This window comes from Oncorhynchus gorbuscha, unplaced genomic scaffold, assembly GCF_021184085.1.
Source record: "Oncorhynchus gorbuscha isolate QuinsamMale2020 ecotype Even-year unplaced genomic scaffold, OgorEven_v1.0 Un_scaffold_1249, whole genome shotgun sequence".
NCBI classification, from domain to species: Eukaryota; Metazoa; Chordata; class Actinopteri; order Salmoniformes; family Salmonidae; genus Oncorhynchus; species Oncorhynchus gorbuscha.
The window spans coordinates 1-23,400 of NW_025746081.1; the positions used below are offsets into that span (position 1 = coordinate 1).

General features: G+C 43.1%; 1 protein-coding gene across 1 annotated transcript; it reads right to left on the minus strand.

Moving 5' to 3' along the window:
• Window positions 1-19,139: 19,139 nt before the first annotated feature.
• Window positions 19,140-20,512, minus strand: LOC124021909 (E3 ubiquitin-protein ligase NHLRC1-like). The gene is given in 2 exon segments (XM_046337041.1): window positions 19,140-19,945; window positions 19,947-20,512. Coding segments are annotated over 2 exon segments (1,248 nt in total). The 5' UTR covers window positions 20,481-20,512; the 3' UTR covers window positions 19,140-19,231.
• Between the last annotated feature and the right edge of the window lie 2,888 nt (window positions 20,513-23,400).

Here is a 23,400-nt window from a genome sequence, read left to right on the forward strand (position 1 = left end):
CAGATCCAGACCATTATTCCTCCTGAACCAAACTCTACAATTATCTCTATTCATTGGGGCAGGTGGTGTTCTCCAGTCAGCCACCCGATCCAGACCATTATTCCTCCTGAACCAAACTCTACAATTGTCTCTATTCATTGGGGCAGGTGGTGTTCTCCAGGCATCCACCAGATCCAGACCATTATTCCTCCTGAACCAAACTCTACAATTATCTCTATTCATTGGGGCAGGTGGTGTTCTCCAGACATCCACCAGATCCAGACCATTATTCCTCCTGAACCAAACTCTACAATTGTCTCCATTCATTGGGGCAGGTGGTGTTCTCCAGACAGCCACCAGATCCAGACCATTATTCCTCCTGAACCAAACTCTACAATTGTCTCCATTCATTGGGGCAGGTGGTGTTCTCCAGACAGCCACCAGATCCAGATTTGTCCTGTCAGACTGCCAGATGGTGAAGCGTGATTCAACACTCCAGAGAACACGTTTACACAGCTCTAGCAGAGCAGAAATTATACGAACTGACTTGTTGGAAAGGTGGCCTCCTATGATGGTGCCACGTTTATAGTCACTGAGCTCTTCAGTAAGGCCATTCTACTGTTAATGTTTGTCTATGGAGTTTGCATGGTCGTGTGCTCGATTTTATACACCTGTCAGCAACGGGGGAGGCTGAAATAGCCTAATCCACTCATTTGATGGGCTGTCCACATACCTTTGTATATATAGTGTACTTATGTAAACTCAACTGAAGCAGTTCTGTGAACTCAACCGAAGCAGTTCTGTGAACTCAACTGAAGCAGTTCTGTAAACTCAACCGAAGCAGTTCTGTGAACTCAACCGAAGCAGTTCTGTGAACTCAACCGAAGCAGTTCTGTGAACTCAACCGAAGCAGTTCTGTGAACTCAACCGAAGCAGTTCTGTAAACTCAACCGAAGCAGTTCTGTGAACTCACCCGAAGCAGTTCTGTGAACTCAACCGAAGCAGTTCTGTGAACTCAACCGAAGCAGTTCTGTGAACTCAACCGAAGCAGTTCTGTGAACTCAACCGAAGCAGTTCTGTGAACTCAACCGAAGCAGTTCTGTGAACTCAACCGAAGCAGTTCTGTGAACTCAACTGAAGCAGTTCTGTGAACTCAACCGAAGCAGTTCTGTGAACTCAACCGGTGCATTTCTGTGAACTCAACTGAAGTGTGTGATAAGGAAGAGATTGTGTACAGAACAGAAGATAAAGAGGTAAATGACAGGCTTGGTTACAGTAGTAATCAGATAGAGACAAACATATTATGAGTCCTAAATGCCACCCTATTCCCTTTATAGTGCCCTATGGACCCTGGTCAAACCTAGTGCACTATATAGAGGATAGGGTGCAATTTGAGACAAAGACATACACTAATCACGTTGGCCTGTGCTGTAGAGGCTGGGAGTGGTGAGGAACAAAGTGACTGTCTTAGTCCTGCATCCCTGCCTAGATGTTGGAAATGAGTCTGCTCCACAGTAACCCGCTGTACTAGATATCACCGCCCTGCAACATCAATCACCTACAGTGGCTTTCTTTCTCTACACTGAATCGGCCTAATAGTCACCGTCATCTGGGGAAAAACACACTTCAAACATCCCCAGTGAATCCAATGGTTGATGGAGCTCCATTCAACAATGTTTACTCTATGGATTCAGTCATACGCTACCAGTTCAATGGTACAGTGGGTGGTATCATATTTGTAAGGGGCTAACCTACCATTACCTAAATCCTACCATAGACTAGTATTCTATTGTTCTGGGTGGATGGACACGTTAGGGCATGACAGCTGTAATTTGGCCCTATTGTGAGAGAAGGGTATTTCCCTTGCTGCTAATCTCTCTCTCTCTCTTTATAACTCTCTCTCTCTCTCTGTCTCTCTCTCTCTTTCTCTAACGCTTTCTCTCTCTAACTCTCTCTCTTTCTCTCTTTAACACTTTCTCTCTCTCTCTAACTCTCTCTCTCTCTTTCTCTAACGTTTTCTCTCTCTTTATAACTCTCTCTCTAACGCGCTCTCTCTCTTCCCTAACTCTCTCTCTCTCTCTCTCTTCTCTAACTCTCTCCCTCTCTTCTCTAACTCTCTCCCTCTCTTCTCTAACTCTCTAACACTTTCTCTCTCTAACTTTCTCTCTAACACTTTCTCTCTCTCTCTCTCTCTCTCTCTCTCTCTCTCTCTCTCTAGACAGCCACCTTAAGTTATTCCCTCTCTCTCTCTTCACTCCATCATTAGGTATAATGCTCTGATGGAAGTAGACCGTGGTTTGAAAACAAGATTGCTTTCCCAGATTCACATTTCAAACCTGCCACTCGTGCCTGTCCAGGATAAGAGGTAGACTGAAAGCTGAGAAGGTGAGCGTGAACATCACTAGCAGCTCGGTGAGGAAATGTAAACCTCCATCGCCCTGCAGTCACCTTCAATGTGCCGACATCAGTGAGACTACAGTTAATGTTTCAGGGGGAGAGAAACAGAGGGAGGGTCACAAGTGCCGATGCAATGAATCATAGTGCCAAAACATACCCCCATGTTCCTAGGACCTAAGCCATCAAAGGAAAAATATGTCTATTTTTCACATTCTTTACATAGCTTACATGTTCACATGGTGCCTGTGGCATGGTGCTCTTAGAGCAGAAACCCAGCAGCTAAGACCCACAATGGGATCCCTAGGGAAAGGCACACATTTAAGAATGTTCAACCCAATTCACATTGTACGAGACAGCGTTTTACTGCATATAAATGTGTTCAAAATATACACTGACTAGTTAGGTGAATTATCTGAGACTTAACCTTCATCCTACACACTCATGTCAGGATGAAACTGAGTACTTTAAATGTGGAAGGAAGAATGCAATGCTGACGTTCCCATGATTGTGGCCCTGCCTGCAGCCATATCTGGCATGCTGATAGATCACCAACGTTGACACATCTCAACCGCATACAGGAGTCCTGAACCACAGAGACAGGGCCTGAGGGAGCAGGAGTCCTGAATAACAGAGACAGGGCCTGAGGGAGCAGGAGTCCTGAATAACAGAGACAGGGCCTGAGGGAGCAGGAGTCCTGAATAACAGAGACAGGGCCTGAGGGAGCAGGAGTCCTGAATAACAGAGACAGGGCCTGAGGGAGCAGGAGTCCTGAATAACAGAGACAGGGCCTGAGGGAGCAGGAGTCCTGAACCACAGAGACAGGGCCTGAGGGAGCAGGAGTCCTGAATAACAGAGACAGGGCCTGAGGGAGCAGGAGTCCTGAACCACAGAGACAGGGCCTGAGGGAGCAGGAGTCCTGCAGGAGTCCTGAACCACAGAGACAGGGCCTGAGGGAGCAGGAGTCCTGAATAACAGAGACAGGGCCTGAGGGAGCAGGAGTCCTGAACCACAGAGACAGGGCCTGAGGGAGCAGGAGTCCTGAATAACAGAGACAGGGCCTGAGGGAGCAGGAGTCCTGAACCACAGAGACAGGGCCAGAGGGAGCAGGGTATCCTCTACCCTCGTCTATAGACATACTAAACACAGGACAGGTTGGAGACTCAGGAGGAAGATTTAGAATAACTGGGCCAATCTCAACTCACTCAGCAAGTCAACATTAGCTGTCTTGGTTTTTTCCACTTTCTTCATAGAATTCCTGAGCTAGAAGTCATTCAAAACAGAGAGAAAGAACTACTACAGCTGGGAACTAAGTGAGTTATAACACGTGTTCATCTTGTTCTGATTCAGAGGGGAAATCATCCAGGACATAACATCTAGACAATAATACTGGCTCAGAATAATACACTTCAACATCTCAAAACGGCAGACTTTCAAGTGACTTTCTACATTCCAAGAAGAAGAAAGTGAATTTAGACTCTTATGTAGGGACTTTATCCAGGCTAAATAACAACTATGGATGCTGCTTGGTGAAATGGCAAGGTTGCACCACACATGTATGTTGTGTGACCTTGGATAAACCTTTACAATCCAGCTGTTCAAAGTGAAACCAGACAACACAGCAGTCAACTCAACCCTGCATCACAGCACATGGAAGGGACATTGGTTTTAGCCTCTCTGAATGGTTGAGAAGTGCAATAGGCCGATCACCTTGCAAGGAAATCCTGACATCTAACATAACAAGACAGCTAATGTTGACTTGCTGAGTGAGTTGAGATTGTTAACTTAGCCTACATACTGCATGGATAGGAAACAGACCTTTACATCATCAAAATGGGACACGACAAATCAGACACTAAATAAACATATGATCCTAGACCCACTAGAAAGCATCGCTCAACATAACGGTGGTAAGATACCACAAAGTAGCTAATGGTCCATGACAGGCAGTCAGTAAACTAGACTAATTGACTATGACATCCCAGTTAATGTTAAGGTTCGTTTCCTTGACCTTTGACCCAAACACATGCCTTTTGTTCTATTGCTGCAAACTCTAGTCTTGTTTCTTGAATGTTCGCTTTAAAGCCTCATTTGCTTAATTGCCTGGAATGAGGCAGTTCTGTGGAAATTTCAGATCTGATAAGAGCCTTAAATATAAGTTAACGTGCGGTTAACGTGTGGTGGGCTCTTGAGGCTGGAGCAGAAAGCTCATTACTGGTTAATGTAGAGCTGCTGATTACAAGAGCCACATCAGATGTAGCGTTAGGCTACAGATGAACAAACAAGTCTGTCTTCAAGCCCTACTTACTAGACAGGGGTTTCACTGCTAGATGAGGTGTCTTCAAGCCCTACTTACTAGACAGGGGTTTCACTGCTAGATGAGGTGTCTTCAAGCCCTACTTACTAGACAGGGGTTTCACTGCTAGATGAGGTGTCTTCAAGCCCTACTTACTAGACAGGGGTTTCACTGCTAGATGAGGTGTCTTCAAGCCCTACTTACTAGACAGGGGTTTCACTGCTAGATGAGGTGTCTTCAAGCCCTACTTACTAGACAGGGGTTTCACTGCTAGATGAGGTGTCTTCAAGCCCTACTTACTAGACAGGGCTTTCACTGCTAGATGAGGTGTTCAAGCCCTACTTACTAGACAGGGGTTTCACTGCTAGATGAGGTGTCTTCAAGCCCTACTTACTAGACAGGGGTTTCACTGCTAGATGAGGTGTCTTCAAGCCCTACTTACTAGACAGGGGTTTCACTGCTAGATGAGGTGTCTTCAAGCCCTACTTACTAGACAGGGGTTTCACTGCTAGATGAGGTGTCTTCAAGCCCTACTTACTAGACAGGGGTTTCACTGCTAGATGAGGTGTCTTCAAGCCCTACTTACTAGACAGGGGTTTCACTGCTAGATGAGGTGTCTTCAAGCCCTACTTACTAGACAGGGGTTTCACTGCTAGATGAGGTGTCTTCAAGCCCTACTTACTAGACAGGGGTTTCACTGCTAGATGAGGTGTCTTCTGCCTTTGTACTGTTTATTTAGTGTCTGATTTGTCTTCAAGCCCTTTTACTGAGACAGGGGTTTCACTGCTAGATGAGGTGTCTTCAAGCCCTACTTACTACAGGGGTTTCTCTGCTAGATGAGGTGTCTTCAAGCCCTACTTACTAGACAGGGGTTTCACTGCTAGATGAGGTGTCTTCAAGCCCTACTTACTAGACAGGGGTTTCACTTCAATAGATGAGGTGTCTTCAAGCCCTACTTACTAGACAGGGGTTTCACTGCAGCAGGTGTCTTCAAGCCCTACTTACTAGACAGGGGTTTCACTGCTAGATGAGGTGTCTTCATCTTTACTAGACAGGGGTTTCACTGCTAGATGAGGTGTCTTCAAGCCCTACTTACTAGACAGGGTTTCACTGCTAGATTTACTTCAAGCCCTACTTACTAGACAGGGTTTCACTGCTAGATGAGGTGTCTTCAAGCCCTACTTACTAGACAGGGGTTTCACTGCTAGATGAGGTGTCTTCAAGCCCTACTTACTAGACAGGGGTTTCACTGCTAGATGAGGTGTCTTCAAGCCCTACTTACTAGACAGGGGTTTCACTGCTAGAAGGTGTCTTCAAGCCCTACTTTAGACAGGGGTTTCACTAGACAGGGACTAAAGCTGCTAGGTGTCTTCAAGCCCTACTTACTAGACAGGGGTTTCCCTGCTAGATGAGGTGTCTTCAAGCCCTACTTACTAGACAGGGGTTTCACTGCTAGATGAGGTGTCTTCAAGCCCTACTTACTAGACAGGGGTGCTAGATGAGGTGTCTTCAAGCCCTACTTACTAGACAGGGGTTTCACTGCTAGATGAGGTGTCTTCAAGCCCTACTTACTAGACAGGGGTTTCACTGCTAGATGAGGTGTCTTCAAGCCCTACTTACTAGACAGGGGTTTCACTGCTAGATGAGGTGTCTTCAAGCCCTACTTACTAGACAGGGTTTCACTGCTAGATGAGGTGTCTTCAAGCCCTACTTACTAGACAGGGGTTTCACTGCTAGATGAGTTGTCTTAGAGCCCTACTTACTAGACAGGGGTTTCACTGCTAGATGAGGTGTCTTCAAGCCCTATACTAGACAGGGGTTTCACTGCTAGATGAGGTGTCTTCAAGATAGACAGGGGTTTCTCTGCTAGATGAGGTGTCTTCAAGCCCTACTTACTAGACAGGGGTTTCACTGCTAGATGAGGTGTCTTCAGCCCTACTTACTAGACAGGGGTTTCACTGCTAGATGAGGTGTCTTCAAGCCCTACTTACTAGACAGGGGTTTCACTGCTAGATGAGGTGTCTTCAAGCCCTACTTACTAGACAGGGGTTTCACTGATAGATGAGGTGTCTTCAAGCCCTACTTACTAGACAGGGGTTTCACTGCTAGATGAGGTGTTAGCCCTACTTACTAGACAGGGGTTTCACTGCTAGATAGGTGTCTTCAAGCCCTACTTATAGACAGGGGTTAGATGAGGTGTCTTCAAGCCCTACTTACTAGACAGGGGTTTCACTGCTAGATGAGGTGTCTTCAAGCCCTACTTACTAGACAGGGGTTTCACTACTAGATGAGGTGTCTTCAAGCCCTACTTATAGACAGGGGTTTATGATAGATGAGGTGTCTTCAAGCCCTACTTACTAGACAGGGGTTTACTGCTAGATGAGGTGTCTTCAAGACTTACTAGACAGGGGTTTGACTGCTAGATGAGGTGTGATAAGCCCTACTTACTAGACAGGGTTTCACTGCTAGATGAGGTGTCTTCAAGCCCTATGATAGACAGGGGTTCCCTGCTAGATGAGGTGTCTTCAAGATACTTACTAGACAGGGGTTTCCCTGCTAGATGAGGTGTCTTCAAGCCCTACTTACTAGACAGGGGTTTCACTGCTAGATGAGGTGTCTTCAAGCCCTACTTACTAGACAGGGGTTTCCCTGCTAGATGATGATAGCCCTACTTACTAGACAGGGGTTTCACTGATAGATGAGGTGTCTTCAAGCCCTACTTACTAGACAGGTTTCACTAGATTAGGTGTCTTCAACAGTATGACTAGACAGGGGTTTAGATACATGAGGTGTCTTCAAGCCCTACTTACTAGACAGGGGTTTCCCTGATAGATGAGGTTGATTCAAGCCCTATGACTAGACAGGGGTTTCACTGCAGATGAGGTGTCTTCAAGCCCTACTTATAGACAGGGGTTTCACTGCTAGATGAGGTTGATTCAAGCCCTACTTACTAGACAGGGGTTTCACTGCTAGATGAGGTGTCTTCAAGCCCTACTTACTAGACAGGGGTTTACTGCTAGATGAGATGTCTTCAAGCCCTACTTACTAGACAGGGGTTTCACTACAGATGAGGTGTCTTAAGCCCTACTTACTAGACAGGGTTTCACTGCTAGATGAGGTGTCTTCAAGCCCTACTTACTAGACAGGTTTACTGCTAGATGAGGTGTCTTCAAGCCCTACTTACTAGACAGGGGTTTCACTGCTAGATGAGGTGTCTTCAAGCCCTACTTATAGACAGGGGTTAGATACTAGATGAGGTTAGATTCAAGCCCTACTTACTAGACAGGGGTTTCACTGCTAGATGAGGTGTCTTCAAGCCCTACTTACTAGACAGGGGTTGACTGCTAGATAGGTGTCTTCAAGCCCTACTTACTAGACAGGGGTTTCACTGCAGATGATAGCTCTTTTCCCTGTTAGCCTCTCTGCCTTTGTATGTTTATTTAGTGTCTGATTTGTTAGATCCCATTTTGATGATGTAAAAGTCAGTTTCCTATCCATGCAGTATGTAGGCTAAATGAACAATCCCTACGGGTCCTGGTCTAAAGTAGTGGACTAGATAGGGAATAGGGTGCCATTTGGGATACGAGCTTTCCAGATGCAGTTGGTTAGGTAGACCTTTTTCTCTGGTCTACATAGTGCACCCTGAACACAGCATCCCTTCATGTTCAATCACAATGAGAAAGACATGCACACTGCATCTTGGGCACATCTACAAATCATAGCAGCAGAAAATTGATTCGTTCGAGGGACAAAGAGCAAGAGGACAGCGTAAATAATCTTTCATCTTTAAGAGATTATTTAATTTGCATCTCTGGTTAATCAGGTCACTAGTTTAATCTGGGGTGACAGAGGCAATGTCCAAAGTGGCACCCTATCCCTACATAGAGCACTACATTTGACCAGAGCCCCCATAAGAAACAGGGTGTAATTTGGGACACAAACATAGATGACAGCAGCAGTTCACTCAAGAGGTCGAGGTAGAGTGAACCAAACCAAGCACAGCAACATGGACCATAAAGCTGCTAGCTTTCATGGAACAATTTAATTAGATAGATACAGTATGATAGATAGGTTAGATACAGTATGATAGATACAGTATGATAGATAGGTTAGATACAGTATGATAGATAGGTTAGATACAGTATGATAGATAGGTTAGATACAGTATCATAGATACAGTTGATACATATGATAGATACAGTATGATAGATAGGTTAGATACAGTATCATAGATAGATAGATAGGTTAGATACAGTATGATAGATAGGTTAGATACAGTATCATAGATACAGTATGATAGATAGGTTAGATACAGTATGATAGATAGGTTAGATACAGTATGATAGATAGGATAGATACAGTATGATAGATAGGTTAGATACAGTATGATAGATAGGTTCGATACAGTATGATAGATAGGTTAGATACAGTGTGATAGATAGCTTCGATACAGTATGATAGATAGGTTAGATACAGTGTGATAGATAGCTTCGATACAGTATGATAGATAGGTTAGATACAGTGTGATAGATAGCTTCGATACAGTATGATAGATAGGTTAGATACAGTATGATAGATAGCTTCGATACAGTATGATAGATAGGTTAGATACAGTATGATAAGATAGGTTAGATACAGTATGATAGATACAGTATGATAGATAGGTTAGATACAGTATGATAGATACAGTATGATAGATAGGTTAGATACAGTGTGATAGGTTAGATACAGTATGATTGATACAGTATGATAGATACAGTATGATAGATACAGTGTGATAAATAGCTTCAATACAGTGTGATAGATAGGTTAGATACAGTATGATAAGATAGGTTAGATACAGTTTGATAGATACAGTATGTTAGATAGGTTAGATACAGTATGATAGATAGGTTAGATACAGTATGATAGATAGGTTAGATACAGTATGATAGGTTAGATACAGTATGATAGGTTAGATACAGTATGATAGATAGGTTAGATACAGTATGATAGATAGGTTAGATACAGTATGATAGATAGGTTAGATACAGTATGATAGATAGGTTAGATACAGTATGATAGATACAGTATGATAGATAGGTTAGATACAGTATGATAGATAGGTTAGATACAGTATGATAGATAGGTTAGATACAGTATGATAGATAGGTTAGATACAGTATGATAGGTTAGATACAGTATGATAGGTTAGATACAGTATGATAGACAGGTTATATACAGTATGATAGATAGGTTAGATACAGTATGATAGATAGGTTAGATACAGTATGATAGACAGGTTAGATACAGTATGATAGATAGGTTAGATACAGTATGATAGATAGGTTAGATACAGTATGATAGATAGGTTAGATACAGTATGATAGATAGGTTAGATACAGTATGATAGGTTAGATACAGTATGATAGATAGGTTAGATACAGTATGATAGATAGGTTAGATACAGTATGATAGGTTAGATACAGTATGATAGATAGGTTAGATACAGTATGATAGGTTAGATACAGTATGATAGGTTAGATACAGTATGATAGATAGGTTAGATACAGTATGATAGGTTAGATACAGTATGATAGGTTAGATACAGTATGATAGACAGGTTAGATACAGTATGATAGATACAGTGTGATAGATAGGTTAGATACAGTATGATAAGATAGGTTAGATACAGTGTGATAGGTTAGATACAGTATGATAGATAGGTTAGATACAGTATGATAGACAGGTTAGATACAGTATGATAGACAGGTTAGATACAGTATGATAGATAGGTTAGATACAGTATGATAGATAGGTTAGATACAGTATGATAGATAGGTTAGATACAGTATGATAGATAGGTTAGATACAGTATGATAGATAGGTTAGATACAGTATGATAGACAGGTTAGATACAGTATGATAGACAGGTTAGATACAGTATGATAGACAGGTTAGATACAGTATGATAGACAGGTTCGATACAGTATGATAGATAGGTTCGATACAGATGATACCATGATAGATACAGTATGCAGGTTAGATACAGTATGATAGAACAGTATGATAGATAGGTTAGATACAGTATGACAAAGCAGGTTAGAAAAGTATGATAGATACCAACCTAACAAAGTAACAAAACATAGGGATATACCAACCTAACAAAGCAACAAAACATAGGGATATACCAACCTAACAAAGCAACAAAACATGGGATATACCAATTAACAAAGCAACAATTATATATTATTAGGATTATAACAAAGCAACAAAACATATTATTATTATATTATTAAATATTATTATATTATTATTATATTATTATTATTATTATTATTATTATTATTATTACATATTATTATTATTATGACCAGGTTCGATAACACAGTATGATAGATAGGGACACAGTATATAGATACAGTATGATAGATACAGTATGATAGAACAAAGTATGATAGATACAGTATGATAGATAGGTTCGATACAGTATGATAGATACAGTATGATAGATACAGTATGATAGATAGGTTCGATACAGTATGATAGATACAGTATGATAGATACAGTATGATAGATACAGTATGATAGATACAGCAACAAAAGATAGGGATACAGTATGATACCAATAACAGTATGATAGATACAGTATGCAACAAAAGATAGGTTCGATACAGTATGATAGATACCAAGTATGATAGATACAAATGATAGATACCAAGTAACAATGATAGATACAGTATGATAGATACAGTATGATAGATAGGTTACCAACCTACAGTATGATAGATAGGTTAGATACAGTATGATAGATACATAGGGATGATAGATAGGTTAATAAAGCAACAAAAGATAGGTTAGATACAGTTTGATGTACAATGACAATGTAGTGAGATATAATGAGGGATATAATCAACCAACCTAACAAAGCAACAAAACATAGGGACATAATCAACCAACCTAACAAAGCAACAAAACATATGGATATACCAACCTAACAAAGCAACAAAACATAGGGATATACCAACCTAACAAAGCAACAAAACATAGGGATATACCAACCTAACAAAGCAACAAAACATAGGGATATACCAACCTAACAAAGCAACAAAACATAGGGACATAATCAACCAACCTAACAAAGCAACAAAACATAGGGATATACCAACCTAACAAAGCAACAAAACATAGGGATATACCAACCTAACAAAGCAACAAAACATAGGGACATACCAACCTAACAAAGCAACAAAACATAGGGATATACCAACCTAACAAAGCAACAAAACATAGGGACATACCAACCTAACAAAGCAACAAAACATAGGGATATACCAACCTAACAAAGCAACAAAACATAGGGATATACCAACCTAACAAAGCAACAAAACATAGGGATATACCAACCTAACAAAGCAACAAAACATAGGGACATACCAACCTAACAAAGCAACAAAACATAGGGATATACCAACCTAACAAAGCAACAAAACATAGGGATATACCAACCTAACAAAGCAACAAAACATAGGGATATACCAACCTAACAAAGCAACAAAACATAGGGATATACCAACCTAACAAAGCAACAAAACATAGGGATATACCAACCTAACAAAGCAACAAAACATAGGGATATACCAACCTAACAAAGCAACAAAACATAGGGACATACCAACCTAACAAAGCAACAAAACATAGGGATATACCAACCTAACAAAGCAACAAAACATAGGGATATACCAACCTAACAAAGCAACAAAACATAGGGATATACCAACCTAACAAAGCAACAAAACATAGGGATATACCAACCTAACAAAGCAACAAAACATAGGGATATACCAACCTAACAAAGCAACAAAACATAGGGATATACCAACCTAACAAAGCAACAAAACATAGGGATATACCAACCTAACAAAGCAACAAAACATAGGGATATACCAACCTAACAAAGCAACAAAACATAGGGATATACCAACCTAACAAAGCAACAAAACATAGGGACATACCAACCTAACAAAGCAACAAAACATAGGGACATACCAACCTAACAAAGCAACAAAACATAGGGATATACCAACCTAACAAAGCAACAAAACATAGGGATATACCAATCTAACAAAGCAACAAAACATAGGGATATACCAACCTAACAAAGCAACAAAACATAGGGATATACCAACCTAACAAAGCAACAAAACATAGGGATATACCAACCTAACAAAGCAACAAAACATAGGGATATACCAACCTAACAAAGCAACAAAACATAGGGATATACCAACCTAACAAAGCAACAAAACATAGGGACATACCAACCTAACAAAGCAACAAAACATAAACATACCAACCTAACAAAGCAACAAAACATAGGGACATACCAACCTAACAAAGCAACAAAACATAGGGATATACCAACCTAACAAAGCAACAAAACATGGGATATAACTAACAAAGCAACAAAACATAGGGATATACCAACCTAACAAAGCAACAAAACATAGGGATATACAACCTAACAAAGCAACAAAACATAGGGATATACCAACCTCACAAAGCAACAAAACATAGGGATATACCAACCTAACAAAGCAACAAAACATAGGGATATACCAACCTAACAAAGCAACAAAACATAGGGATATACCAACCTAACAAAGCAACAAAACATAGGGATATACCAACCTAACAAAGCAACAAAACATAGGGATATACCAACCTAACAAAGCAACAAAACATAGGGACATACCAACCTAACAAAGCAACAAAACATAGGGACATACCAACCTATGTGTGTTCAGGCGGAGGGCTGTTTATGTCTGTCGAGGCCATATTATCTGGTTTCCCTTTATAAAGGCACGTTGTGGTGAAACGTGGAAGTGAATCTACTAAAAACACACACAAAGGTGGATCGAGGGCTGATTGGCTCAAGCTCTGGTCTTCGGCACCTCAGACACCGGCCACACCGGGCCTTTAATAACAGAGGTTCTTACTTTCTGCTGATCCACTTCCCCTCGTTCTCCTGTTTCCTGGACGACTGTTGAGTAAGCTTCATAGAGAGACAGAGAGACACAGGGAGCATCCCAAATGGAACGCTGTTCCATATATAGTGCACTATTTTTGGTGAAAAGTAATGCACCATATAGGGAATAGGGTGCAATTTGCAGTGCAGCCTGGGTTGTACACTCACTCCCAGCATATGAAACACGAGAGGATGCTTACCTGTCTGTTTACTAGTTTATCTGGGTTTATTGTGTTATAGTGTACTAGTTTACCTGGGTGGTGCAGCATGGTGTTATAGTGTACTAGTTTACCTGGGTGGTGCAGCATGGTGTTATAGTGTACTAGTTTACCTGGGTGGTACAGCATGGTGTTATAGTGTACTAGTTTACCTGGGTGGTGCAGCATGGTGTTATAGTGTACTAGTTTACCTGGGTGGTGCAGCATGGTGTTATAGTGAACTAGTTTACCTGGGTGGTGCAGCATGGTGTTATAGTGTACTCTCTCTTACTCTGGGTGGTGCAGCATGGTGTCTTATAGTCTCTAGTCTCTGTACTCTGGGTCTCTGTCTCTGTCATGGTGTCTCTGTCTCTGTCTCTGTCTACTAGTGTTACCTGTCTCTGTCTCTGTCTCTGGTCTCTGTCTCTGTCTCTGCAGCATGGTGTTCTCTCTCAGTCTCTGTCTCTGTCTGTCTCTGTGTCTCTCTGTCTCTGTCTCTGTCTGTCTGTCTCTGTCTCTGTCTCTGTCTCTGTCTCTGTCTCTGTCTCTGTCTCTGTCTCTGTCTCTGTCTCTGTCTCTGTCTCTCTCTCTGTCTCTGTCTCTGTCTCTGTCTCTGTCTCTGTCTCTACTCTCTGTCTCTGTCTCTCTGTCTCTAGTGTACTGTCTCTCTCTCTCTCTCTCTCTGTTCTAGTCTCTCTCTTCTCTCTCTCTCTCTCTGTCTCTCTCTCTCTCTCTCTCTCAGCATGGTGTTCTCTCTCTCTCTCTCTCTCTCTCTCTGTCTCTCTCTCTCTCTCTCTCTCTCTCTCTCTCTCTCTCTCTCTCTCTCTCTCTCTCTCTCTCTCTCTCTCTCTCTCTCTCTCTCTGGTCTCTCTGTCTCTAGTCTCTCTCTCTACTCTCTGGTACAGCTCTGGTGTTATCTGTACTAGTTTCTCTCTCTCTCTCTCTCTCTCTCTCTCTCTCTCTCTCTCTCTCTCTCTCTCTCTCTCTCTCTCTCTCTCTCTCTCTGTCTCTCTGTCTCTCTCTCTCTCTCTGGTCTCTCTCTCTCTCTCTCTCTGTCTCTGTCTCTCTCTCTCTCTCTCTCTGTCTAGTCTCTTCCTCTCTCTCTCTGTCTCTGTCTCTCTCTCTCTCTGGTCTCTTCTCTCTCTCTCTCTCTCTCTCTCTCTCTCTCTCTCTCTGTCTCTCTCTCTCTCTACTAGTTCTCCTCTCTGGTCTCTCTGTCTCTCTCTCTCTCTCTCTCTCTCTCTCTCTCTCTCTCTCTCTCTCTCTCTCTCTCTCTCTCTCTCTCTCTCTCTCTCTCTCTCTCTCTCTCTCTCTCTCTCTCTCTCTCTCTCTCTCTCTCTCTCTCTCTCTCTCTCTCTCTCTCTCTCTCTCGTTCAAAACACATTAAAAAATACAAAAAGTGTGGGACTTCAAAAAAATAATCAAGGTTAGCTGTCAACTTGAATATTTACGAATCATAAAATTCAAGATGCTTCCTCCCTCTCAGCCAATAGCAAGTGGAGGATAATTACTATGGCATGTTAAACTAGTTGTCCATCCCTAAACCACAGCCCCTTTAACACCAAATGTGAAACTCACATGAAAAGTAATGGTGAAGAGACAGAGTCATGCCAAGGCTGGTCAGCTGGTATGGAATTGTTTAGCTCTAGAATGAGTAGTTATTATGCTTTGGGTTCTGACTGAGACCACAAACTCTGTTTTCTTGGACACAATATGATATATTATTATATTCAATTTGAGTTAATTAGGCTAATTTATGATTCCAGGTCCCGTAGACAATTATTCAATAGATGATTTACATAACAATTGTAAAAAATGATGATGAGGAAAAGCACAAGTACAGTAAACAGGTCGGGCTGTAATTCAGCCACTGATGGCCTCTAGCTGATGCATCTATTTATACAGTCTGTTGCGTTGGAATTTTGTCACCGTTCCAGCAGTTGGTTCGCTGTTGGTTACTTTGTTGAGGTAAAGGTTTTGATCGGGTCCTGGTCATTCTCAAAGAAAGAAGCAATGGGTTTCCACAGGACATTTAAAACATCTGGACAATCTAACTTAGAATGATCTTAGTTCATTTGCTTGATTTTTAGGAGATCACAACAGAATATAAATACTTCGATCGGCTACAGTGTAGCTACAGGAGCAGGCTTCGGGTCTATCGGATGTTATTAGGGCGTTATAGCGGGGCAACGCTGCAGAAAACTTTCTTAAAGAGACAGTATCGAGAGCAAGTCTAAACGTCTAAACGGGGTGCTTGAGACGTCCCAACTCTGAGGTCATCACATTGAAGTTGAAATGTAAAACGGTTAAGGTAAGGGTTAGGTAAGGGGTATGTTTAGGGTTAAGGTAAGGGGTATGTTTAGGGTTACGGTAATGATTGGGTTAGGCAGTGTTTCCCAAACTCTGTCCCTGGGAGCCCAAGGGGTGCACGTTTTGGTATTTGCCCTAACACTACACAATAAATTCTAATGATCAACACTTGTTATTTGAAACGGCTTGTGTAGTGGTAGGGCAAAAAAAAAAAAACGTGCACCCCTTGGGGTCCCGGGGACCGAGTTTACCCTGGGTTAGGATAGGGACGTCCCATGGATCCCTTATAGTAGTAACCCTGCCGCGGAGCGAGGTGGGTTTAGTGAGCCTGCATTCATTATTAAGCCACTCAGTCACTTTCATCCCGGGGAGAAAAAAAAACAGATTTTATTTTAAATTACACAGGAAGATGAACTTCGTTTTCATTGTTTTAAAGCTTGAAAAACTTCCCGGGAAAACTCAACAAAAGTCCACTTTCAGTCCAGTTTCAGCCGGTGTTGAAAGTGTGCGTATGCCCTAATTACACAATCACAGAAGAGTCCAGTCCAGAAGACTGAGAAAATAAAAACTCAACATTGTCTTTATATCCATCAAGTTAGCTTGGAAAAGTTGGTGCCTCGAGGGACAGAGCTTGAGACGCTCCCTAAATAATCATGTCACACCAAAATAAAAGACGACCTTCTTAAAATGGTCCACAGGCATAAAACAATATATAATAAAGACATATCAGGATGTTGAATAAGTGTAAATGTGTTTTTACCTGCTGTTTTCTCCTTTATTGTTGGAAGGCGGTGGATGCAGAACAGTTTGGTTTTCCTCCATATCCACCACACATTTCGTATGCAGTTCCGTTTCTGCAGAGTTCAGAGCAAATGTGTCTCTGTCTTGTTGAGAAAGTTTCCATACATTTCTAATCAAAGTAGCCAGCTAGTTAGACTAATCATGTATCTACTACATCTGCCTGACACTTGGCAAGTTGGATTGATGTTTTATTTAAGATTAGAGAGAGGTAGCTAACGTGACACCAGCCACATATAAGCAGCCTGTCATTTGGCTAGAAGACTTGGTTGCTAAACTTTCTATCTGCAGCATCAACAAAACGTCTATTTGGGATAAAAGGCTAAAGAAGGGGTACTAAAAACGAGTTAGCGCGTATTAAATACAACTGTAACGTTTGCAGAATTCGGGTTATTTTCCAGTGACCGTAACTTACCTCTCCGGTTCATGGGTCGGACTCTGACTGCAACTTTTACCTTGGTATCCGACATTTTCATCCACTTTCCTCCCAGCCTGGACTACCATCAATGTGTTAGCTAGCAAGCTACGGCTATCCGTCTGCCTCTCCCCGTCCCCGAAAAGACCAGTCCACTTTCAGCCGGTGTTGAAAGTGTGCCTATGCCCTAATAACACAATCCCAAAAGAGTCCAGTCCAGAAGACAGAGGAAATAAAAACTGAACATTGTCTTTATATCCATCAAGTTAGCGTCCAATGCAGATCCAGCACTGCGCTCCAGTCCCAGACAGCATCACAACCGCCATCTTCAAGTGGGAGCAGTTCACACGATTGTCTCTCTCTCTCTGTGCTGCTGCTGGAAATCATGCGGTGCCTTAAGGCTATGCAACAATAAAAAAGGATTTCTCATAACACGAACCGAACTGGCCAATATTGGGAAACCCAGCGTGGGGGATCCGGAAAAGTCGGAAACTGTATCAGTGCACGCGCTTTATGGGGTTCCGAAATATTGTGAAATGTGAAATGCAGACTGTGTAAAATGTGTTAGAGGAAGAAGAGGAGGAGATACTAGCCCTCCTCATCAGTGGCCTTAAGTGACTAAACTTTTCCTGATGCCCATCAAATTTGCTTTCTGTTTGGGGCCTTTTTTATGTCTAGGAATGGACCGGATAGCCTAGCCTACTTAGTCGATACACCAGGAGTATAATCATTAGTCCAACACGTTTTGCGAAGGAAACAGTTTACTCCCCAAAAAAGTTTTACAATGAAAACGAGAGTTTCAATTGGACAAATTCAGGTTTCGTTCCGTTTGGATCGTAGTGAATACAACCTATGAAACAGAACATGTGCAAATGACCTCCAAAAGTGTTCAAACAAATAGACTTCATTAAAAATAAATGAAATAAATTAACCTTATGGCAAAAGGTCTCCCTTGTAAAATAGATCTTCTGACCTCAATGGGACTTCCTGGATAAATAAAGATGAATACAATTAAATGTATTGTCTAATTAGCACCAGGCTGTCAGTTAAAACGTAACCAGAGATGAGCAATGTTCCTAAAATATGTAATGACATAGGTGCAGTCAGTGTAATCACAGGACAGTTTTACAATTAGTAGGCCTAGTTTATTTGTATATCTCAGAAGTAATTACCACCTGTCATTACCATGTCATTATCCACCTGTCGTTACCATGTCGTTATCCGCCTGTCATTACCATGTTATTATAAACCTGTCATTACCATGTCATTACCCACCTGTCATTACCATGTCATTACCCACCTGTCATTACCATGTCATTATCCACCTGTCATTACCATGTCATTATCCACCTGTCATTACCATGTCATTATCCACCTGTCATTACCATGTTATTATCCACCTGTCATTACCATGTCATTATCCACCTGTCATTACCATGTCATTATCCACCTGTCATTACCATGTCATTATCCACCTGTCATTACCATGTCATTATCAACCTGTCATTACCATGTTATTATCCACCTGTCATTACCATGTCATTATCCACCTGTCAACCATGTCATTCTCCACCTGTCATTACCATGTCATTAAAACCTGTCATGACCATGTTATTATCCACCTGTCATTACCATGTCATTACCCACCTGTCATTACCATGTCATTATCCACCTGTCATTACCATGTCATTCTCCACCTGTCATTACCATGTCATTCTCCACCTGTCATTATGCATTTTGTTTACATCACAACAGGTGGAATCGCCAGTCATTATGTATTTTGTTTCTATATTTTTTCACAATACAAGTCAGCCAGACAGCTAACTCTTCCTACATCATTTTTGGACTAGAATAGCATCCGAGTGAACTGAATACATCTTCACTGCATGGTCTCCACTGTCTAAAACAATCAGCGTGTTCTGTGCTGTGGTGACCAGCCCCACCGGGCGAACCAAGTCTCCACTGACCAGGGGAGTTAGGACCGGGCCGTTCTGGAGCTTTCCCAAACTCCAAATCAACCCACGCTGGGAGTCTATCACGATCACATCCCCGTCCCTGTCAAAGGCCACAGCAGACATGCAGGGCCACACGGAGGCCCCCAGGCTCAGAGTAAAGCTGTCTATCTGAGAGAGCACGTTAAAGTCTTTGTTGAATATTGTCAGTCTGGTAGGCCGGGGGCCATTTGGAGGTTGTGTGGTGGTGAGACCCAGTGTCTCCACCAGGGCGATGTTCCCGGTCACCCGACAGCAGGCCACTGCCTTGGGCCGCTGGAGGTCGGTTATGACCGCTCGGTTCATCAGAGTCACGCCACGGGCAAAGTCCACCACGACCTGGGAGAGCGTTCCGGCCTGGATGTCAGTGACCAGGATATGTCCACAGCTGTCCACGTCCACCCCCCAGGGCATCTGGAAGGAGTCCCACACCGCCAGAACATAACTCCCCCTGGTGGTGAACACTTTCACTGCAGCGTCACCAGCATCCGTCACAACCACATACCCGCTGGGAGTCACCGCCACATCCACCGGGTGACACACCTCCCCCGTGGCCGCGACCCCTCCGCCCGAACCCGTGCAGCCGCCTGCCCTGAGGCCCGAATACCACCACCCTCCTTTCTCCATCGTGCACCACCACCACGGTCCCAGAGGACCCGAAAACAGCCACCCCCGTGGGGTTGATCAGGGACCCCCAGCCCCCGAAGGCTGAGCGAAGCCGCAGAGCTCCAGAGCCCAGGCCTCCGACCCAGCCGCTGCCTCCTCTGACCCGATGAGGGACAGGTGACCTGGGGGAGCGGGAGAGCAGAAGATCCTGGAGGTCTGTCAGCGCCTGGCAGTGGGAGGTGCTGTCAACGTCACACAGCTGCCGGCAGAAAGGGCACTCAAGCTTCTTGAGGACGGGGTGGGAGAGCGCCCGGACACATTCCAGACAGAGTACATGGCCGCAGGACAGGTTCTGAGGCCGGCGTTCCTTCTGCCGTGGGTTATACTTCTCGAAGCAGACTTTACACTCCAGCAGGTTGACGTGGATCTCTCTCAAGAGGATCCCCTCTGTTCTCAGTGAGGAAGGAGGAACAGGAACATCAGCCATAATAGTGTAGATATCCTCTCCTTTACTTTACCCAACGGCAGTCACAGTGTCAGCTCTGCTGCAGTCTCTTTACCCAACAGCAGTCACAGTGTCAGCTCTGCTGCAGCTCTTTACCCAACGGCAGTCACAGTGTCAGCTCTGCTGCAGTCTCTTTACCCAATGACAGTCACAGTGTCAGCTCTGCTGCAGTCTCTTTACCCAACGGCAGTCAGTGTCAGCTCTGCTGCAGTCTCTTTACCCAACGGCAGTCACAGTGTCAGCTCTGCTGCAGTCTCTTTACCCAACGGCAGTCACAGTGTCAGCTCTGCTGCAGTCTCTTTACCCAACGGCAGTCACAGTGTCAGCTCTGCTGCAGTCTCTTTACCCAACGACAGTCACAGTGTCAGCTCTGCTGCAGTCTCTTTACCCAACGGCAGTCACAGTGTCAGCTCTGCTGCAGTCTCTTTACCCAACGGCAGTCACAGTGTCAGCTCTGCTGCAGTCTCTTTACCCAACGACAGTCACAGTGTCAGCTCTGCTGCAGTCTCTTTACCCAACGGCAGTCACAGTGTCAGCTCTGCTGCAGTCTCTTTACCCAATGACAGTAACAAGTGTCAGCTCTGCTGCAGTCTCTTTACCCAACGACAGTCACAGTGTCAGCTCTGCTGCAGTCTGCTACAGCTGGAAAGTATTTTTGAGGAAACACGGAGGAAATATGTTGAAAGTCAGAGAGGGAAAGAGAGAAGAAGAAAGAGACAGAGAGAGGAAAACAACACCGGTGCCATTTTGAAAGTCTGAGAGCACTGGCCTCCTGTAGGCTTAGGCTGTCATGTGACTTTGACACAGTGGGCAGGCTCACGCTGAGGCCATCTGCTGCCCTCTAGTGGTGGAAAGAGGTGTCACACAGGTCTGAGGAACAATTCAGTGACTTCTGGAATCTCTGAGCCATGCAGTAAAACAATTAACACGAGTCTGGATTTGTCAATAGACACAAGTACTCAGTGATTTAGGGGCCCTCTGCTAGTTACTCCACATTACTCTGTGTGACTTCAAAACCAGCATCCTGTCATTTCTAGTCTATCGTCAAAGTCATCGCTTTAACTTCTTCCTGACTTGGCAGCAGCATCAATTAACAGTTTGTTGAAATCTCTTTATAGGTCAGAACATGGGGGCTATTTCTGTCTGTTCCCTGGCGTGCCGAACGAGTGAAATCTGATCCCTCTGGCTGCTTCTCAAACGAAACCCTACTCCCTATATCGTGCACTACCTCTGACCGACACCCTACTCCCTATATCGTGCACTACCTCTGACCAAACGGCACCCAATGGGCCCTGGTCAAAAGTGGTGCACTGTATAGGGACTAGGGTGCCGTTTGGGACAGGTTGGTTGAGTGGTGAGGAAGGACAGCTCCAGGCTCCAGAGCAGGCCCACTTCCCTCTCCTGATAGAGAGCAGACCCCCCCTCCAGAGGTCAATCCAGGTAATTACACATCTACAGGACTAATCTCAGCAACCCAAAAACAAATCTCACTTGAGTGCCGGCCAAGCTACTTCATCTCCACAAGACTACGGTTTTGTCGACCCAAGGGCCTGATTGGACAGTGGCAAGCAAGTTCCAATAAACACCTGGAGTTGGACAAGCTATTAACAGTAGTGCTTTATACTTAGTGACTAGGCCTGTATGCAGAAACTGTACCCTGGATAACTAAAATACAGGTGTTTGGAGGAACCCAAAGTAGGGTCCCAAATGTGTTGTAGAATTATTGTGTAAATAGCTCATTATTTTGGAATCAACATGTGTGCTTTATGTGCATATTATAGTCATTCAGCCCTATCAACCTTCTCAACTATGAACCCTTGAATCACAAGGGGAGTTAGAGAATCGAGAAGAACACATAACGAAGGCCTTTGTACCTTTTAACCTCAACAAAAGGTATTTCTAATGAGACATACACACAGTCTACAAGACAATTGAAGAGGACATACAAAACATTTATAATAAAGATTTATTAATTCAGAGTGAAAAAAACAACAAAAAAACACAAGTCTCCTTTTCGAGAGGGATTGTTTTGGCAAAATGTCATCTTCATTCCAGAAACAATAGGCCATATTCTATACAGCCAGGGAGTCTGGTCCATGCTACCTGGGGATGAGTGGCAGTGGCTGAGATTGACATGAGAAATATTTGTGTTGAGATGATGGCTATGGTTCAATACTAATAAAATGCACCCTTCTATCCTTCTACTCCTCCCTTCTACTCCTCCCTCGAAATATTCACTTATCTGACAACTGGGTGATAATAGCTCAGAGTGCAATCACTAAACTCCATTCGTCAAACCACATTTCTCAGGAATTATACACAACTTTGTATACAAAAAAAGGTATCTTAGAAAGACACAGTTATGTCAGAACAGCGTTTACTCCAAGGGGGAGGAAGGAAGGATGCATTCTCAGAGTATTACCCAGGCCCAGTGACTGACAAACCTTTACTTGACCAATAAGGCAGGAGGGGGTGTGGTATAAGGCCAATATACCACGGCTATGGGCTGTTCTTATGCATGACACAACATGCCTGGATACAGCCCTTAGCAGTGGTATATTGGCCATATACCACAAACCCTGAGGTGCCTTATTGCTATTATCAACTGGTTACCAACAAAATTAGAGCAGTAAAAATAAATGTTTTGTCATACCCATGGTATATGGTCTGATATACCACGGCTGTCAGCCAATCAGCATTCAGAGCTCAAACCACCCAGTTTATAATCATCAATAGAACACTGGAATAAAGACTCAAGGAGAAATGTAGAAGGCTGAATACAAACTGCAAAAAAGTGTTAAAAAGAACTACATACATACATACATACATACATACATACATACATACATACATACATACATACATACATACATACATACATACATACATACATACATACATA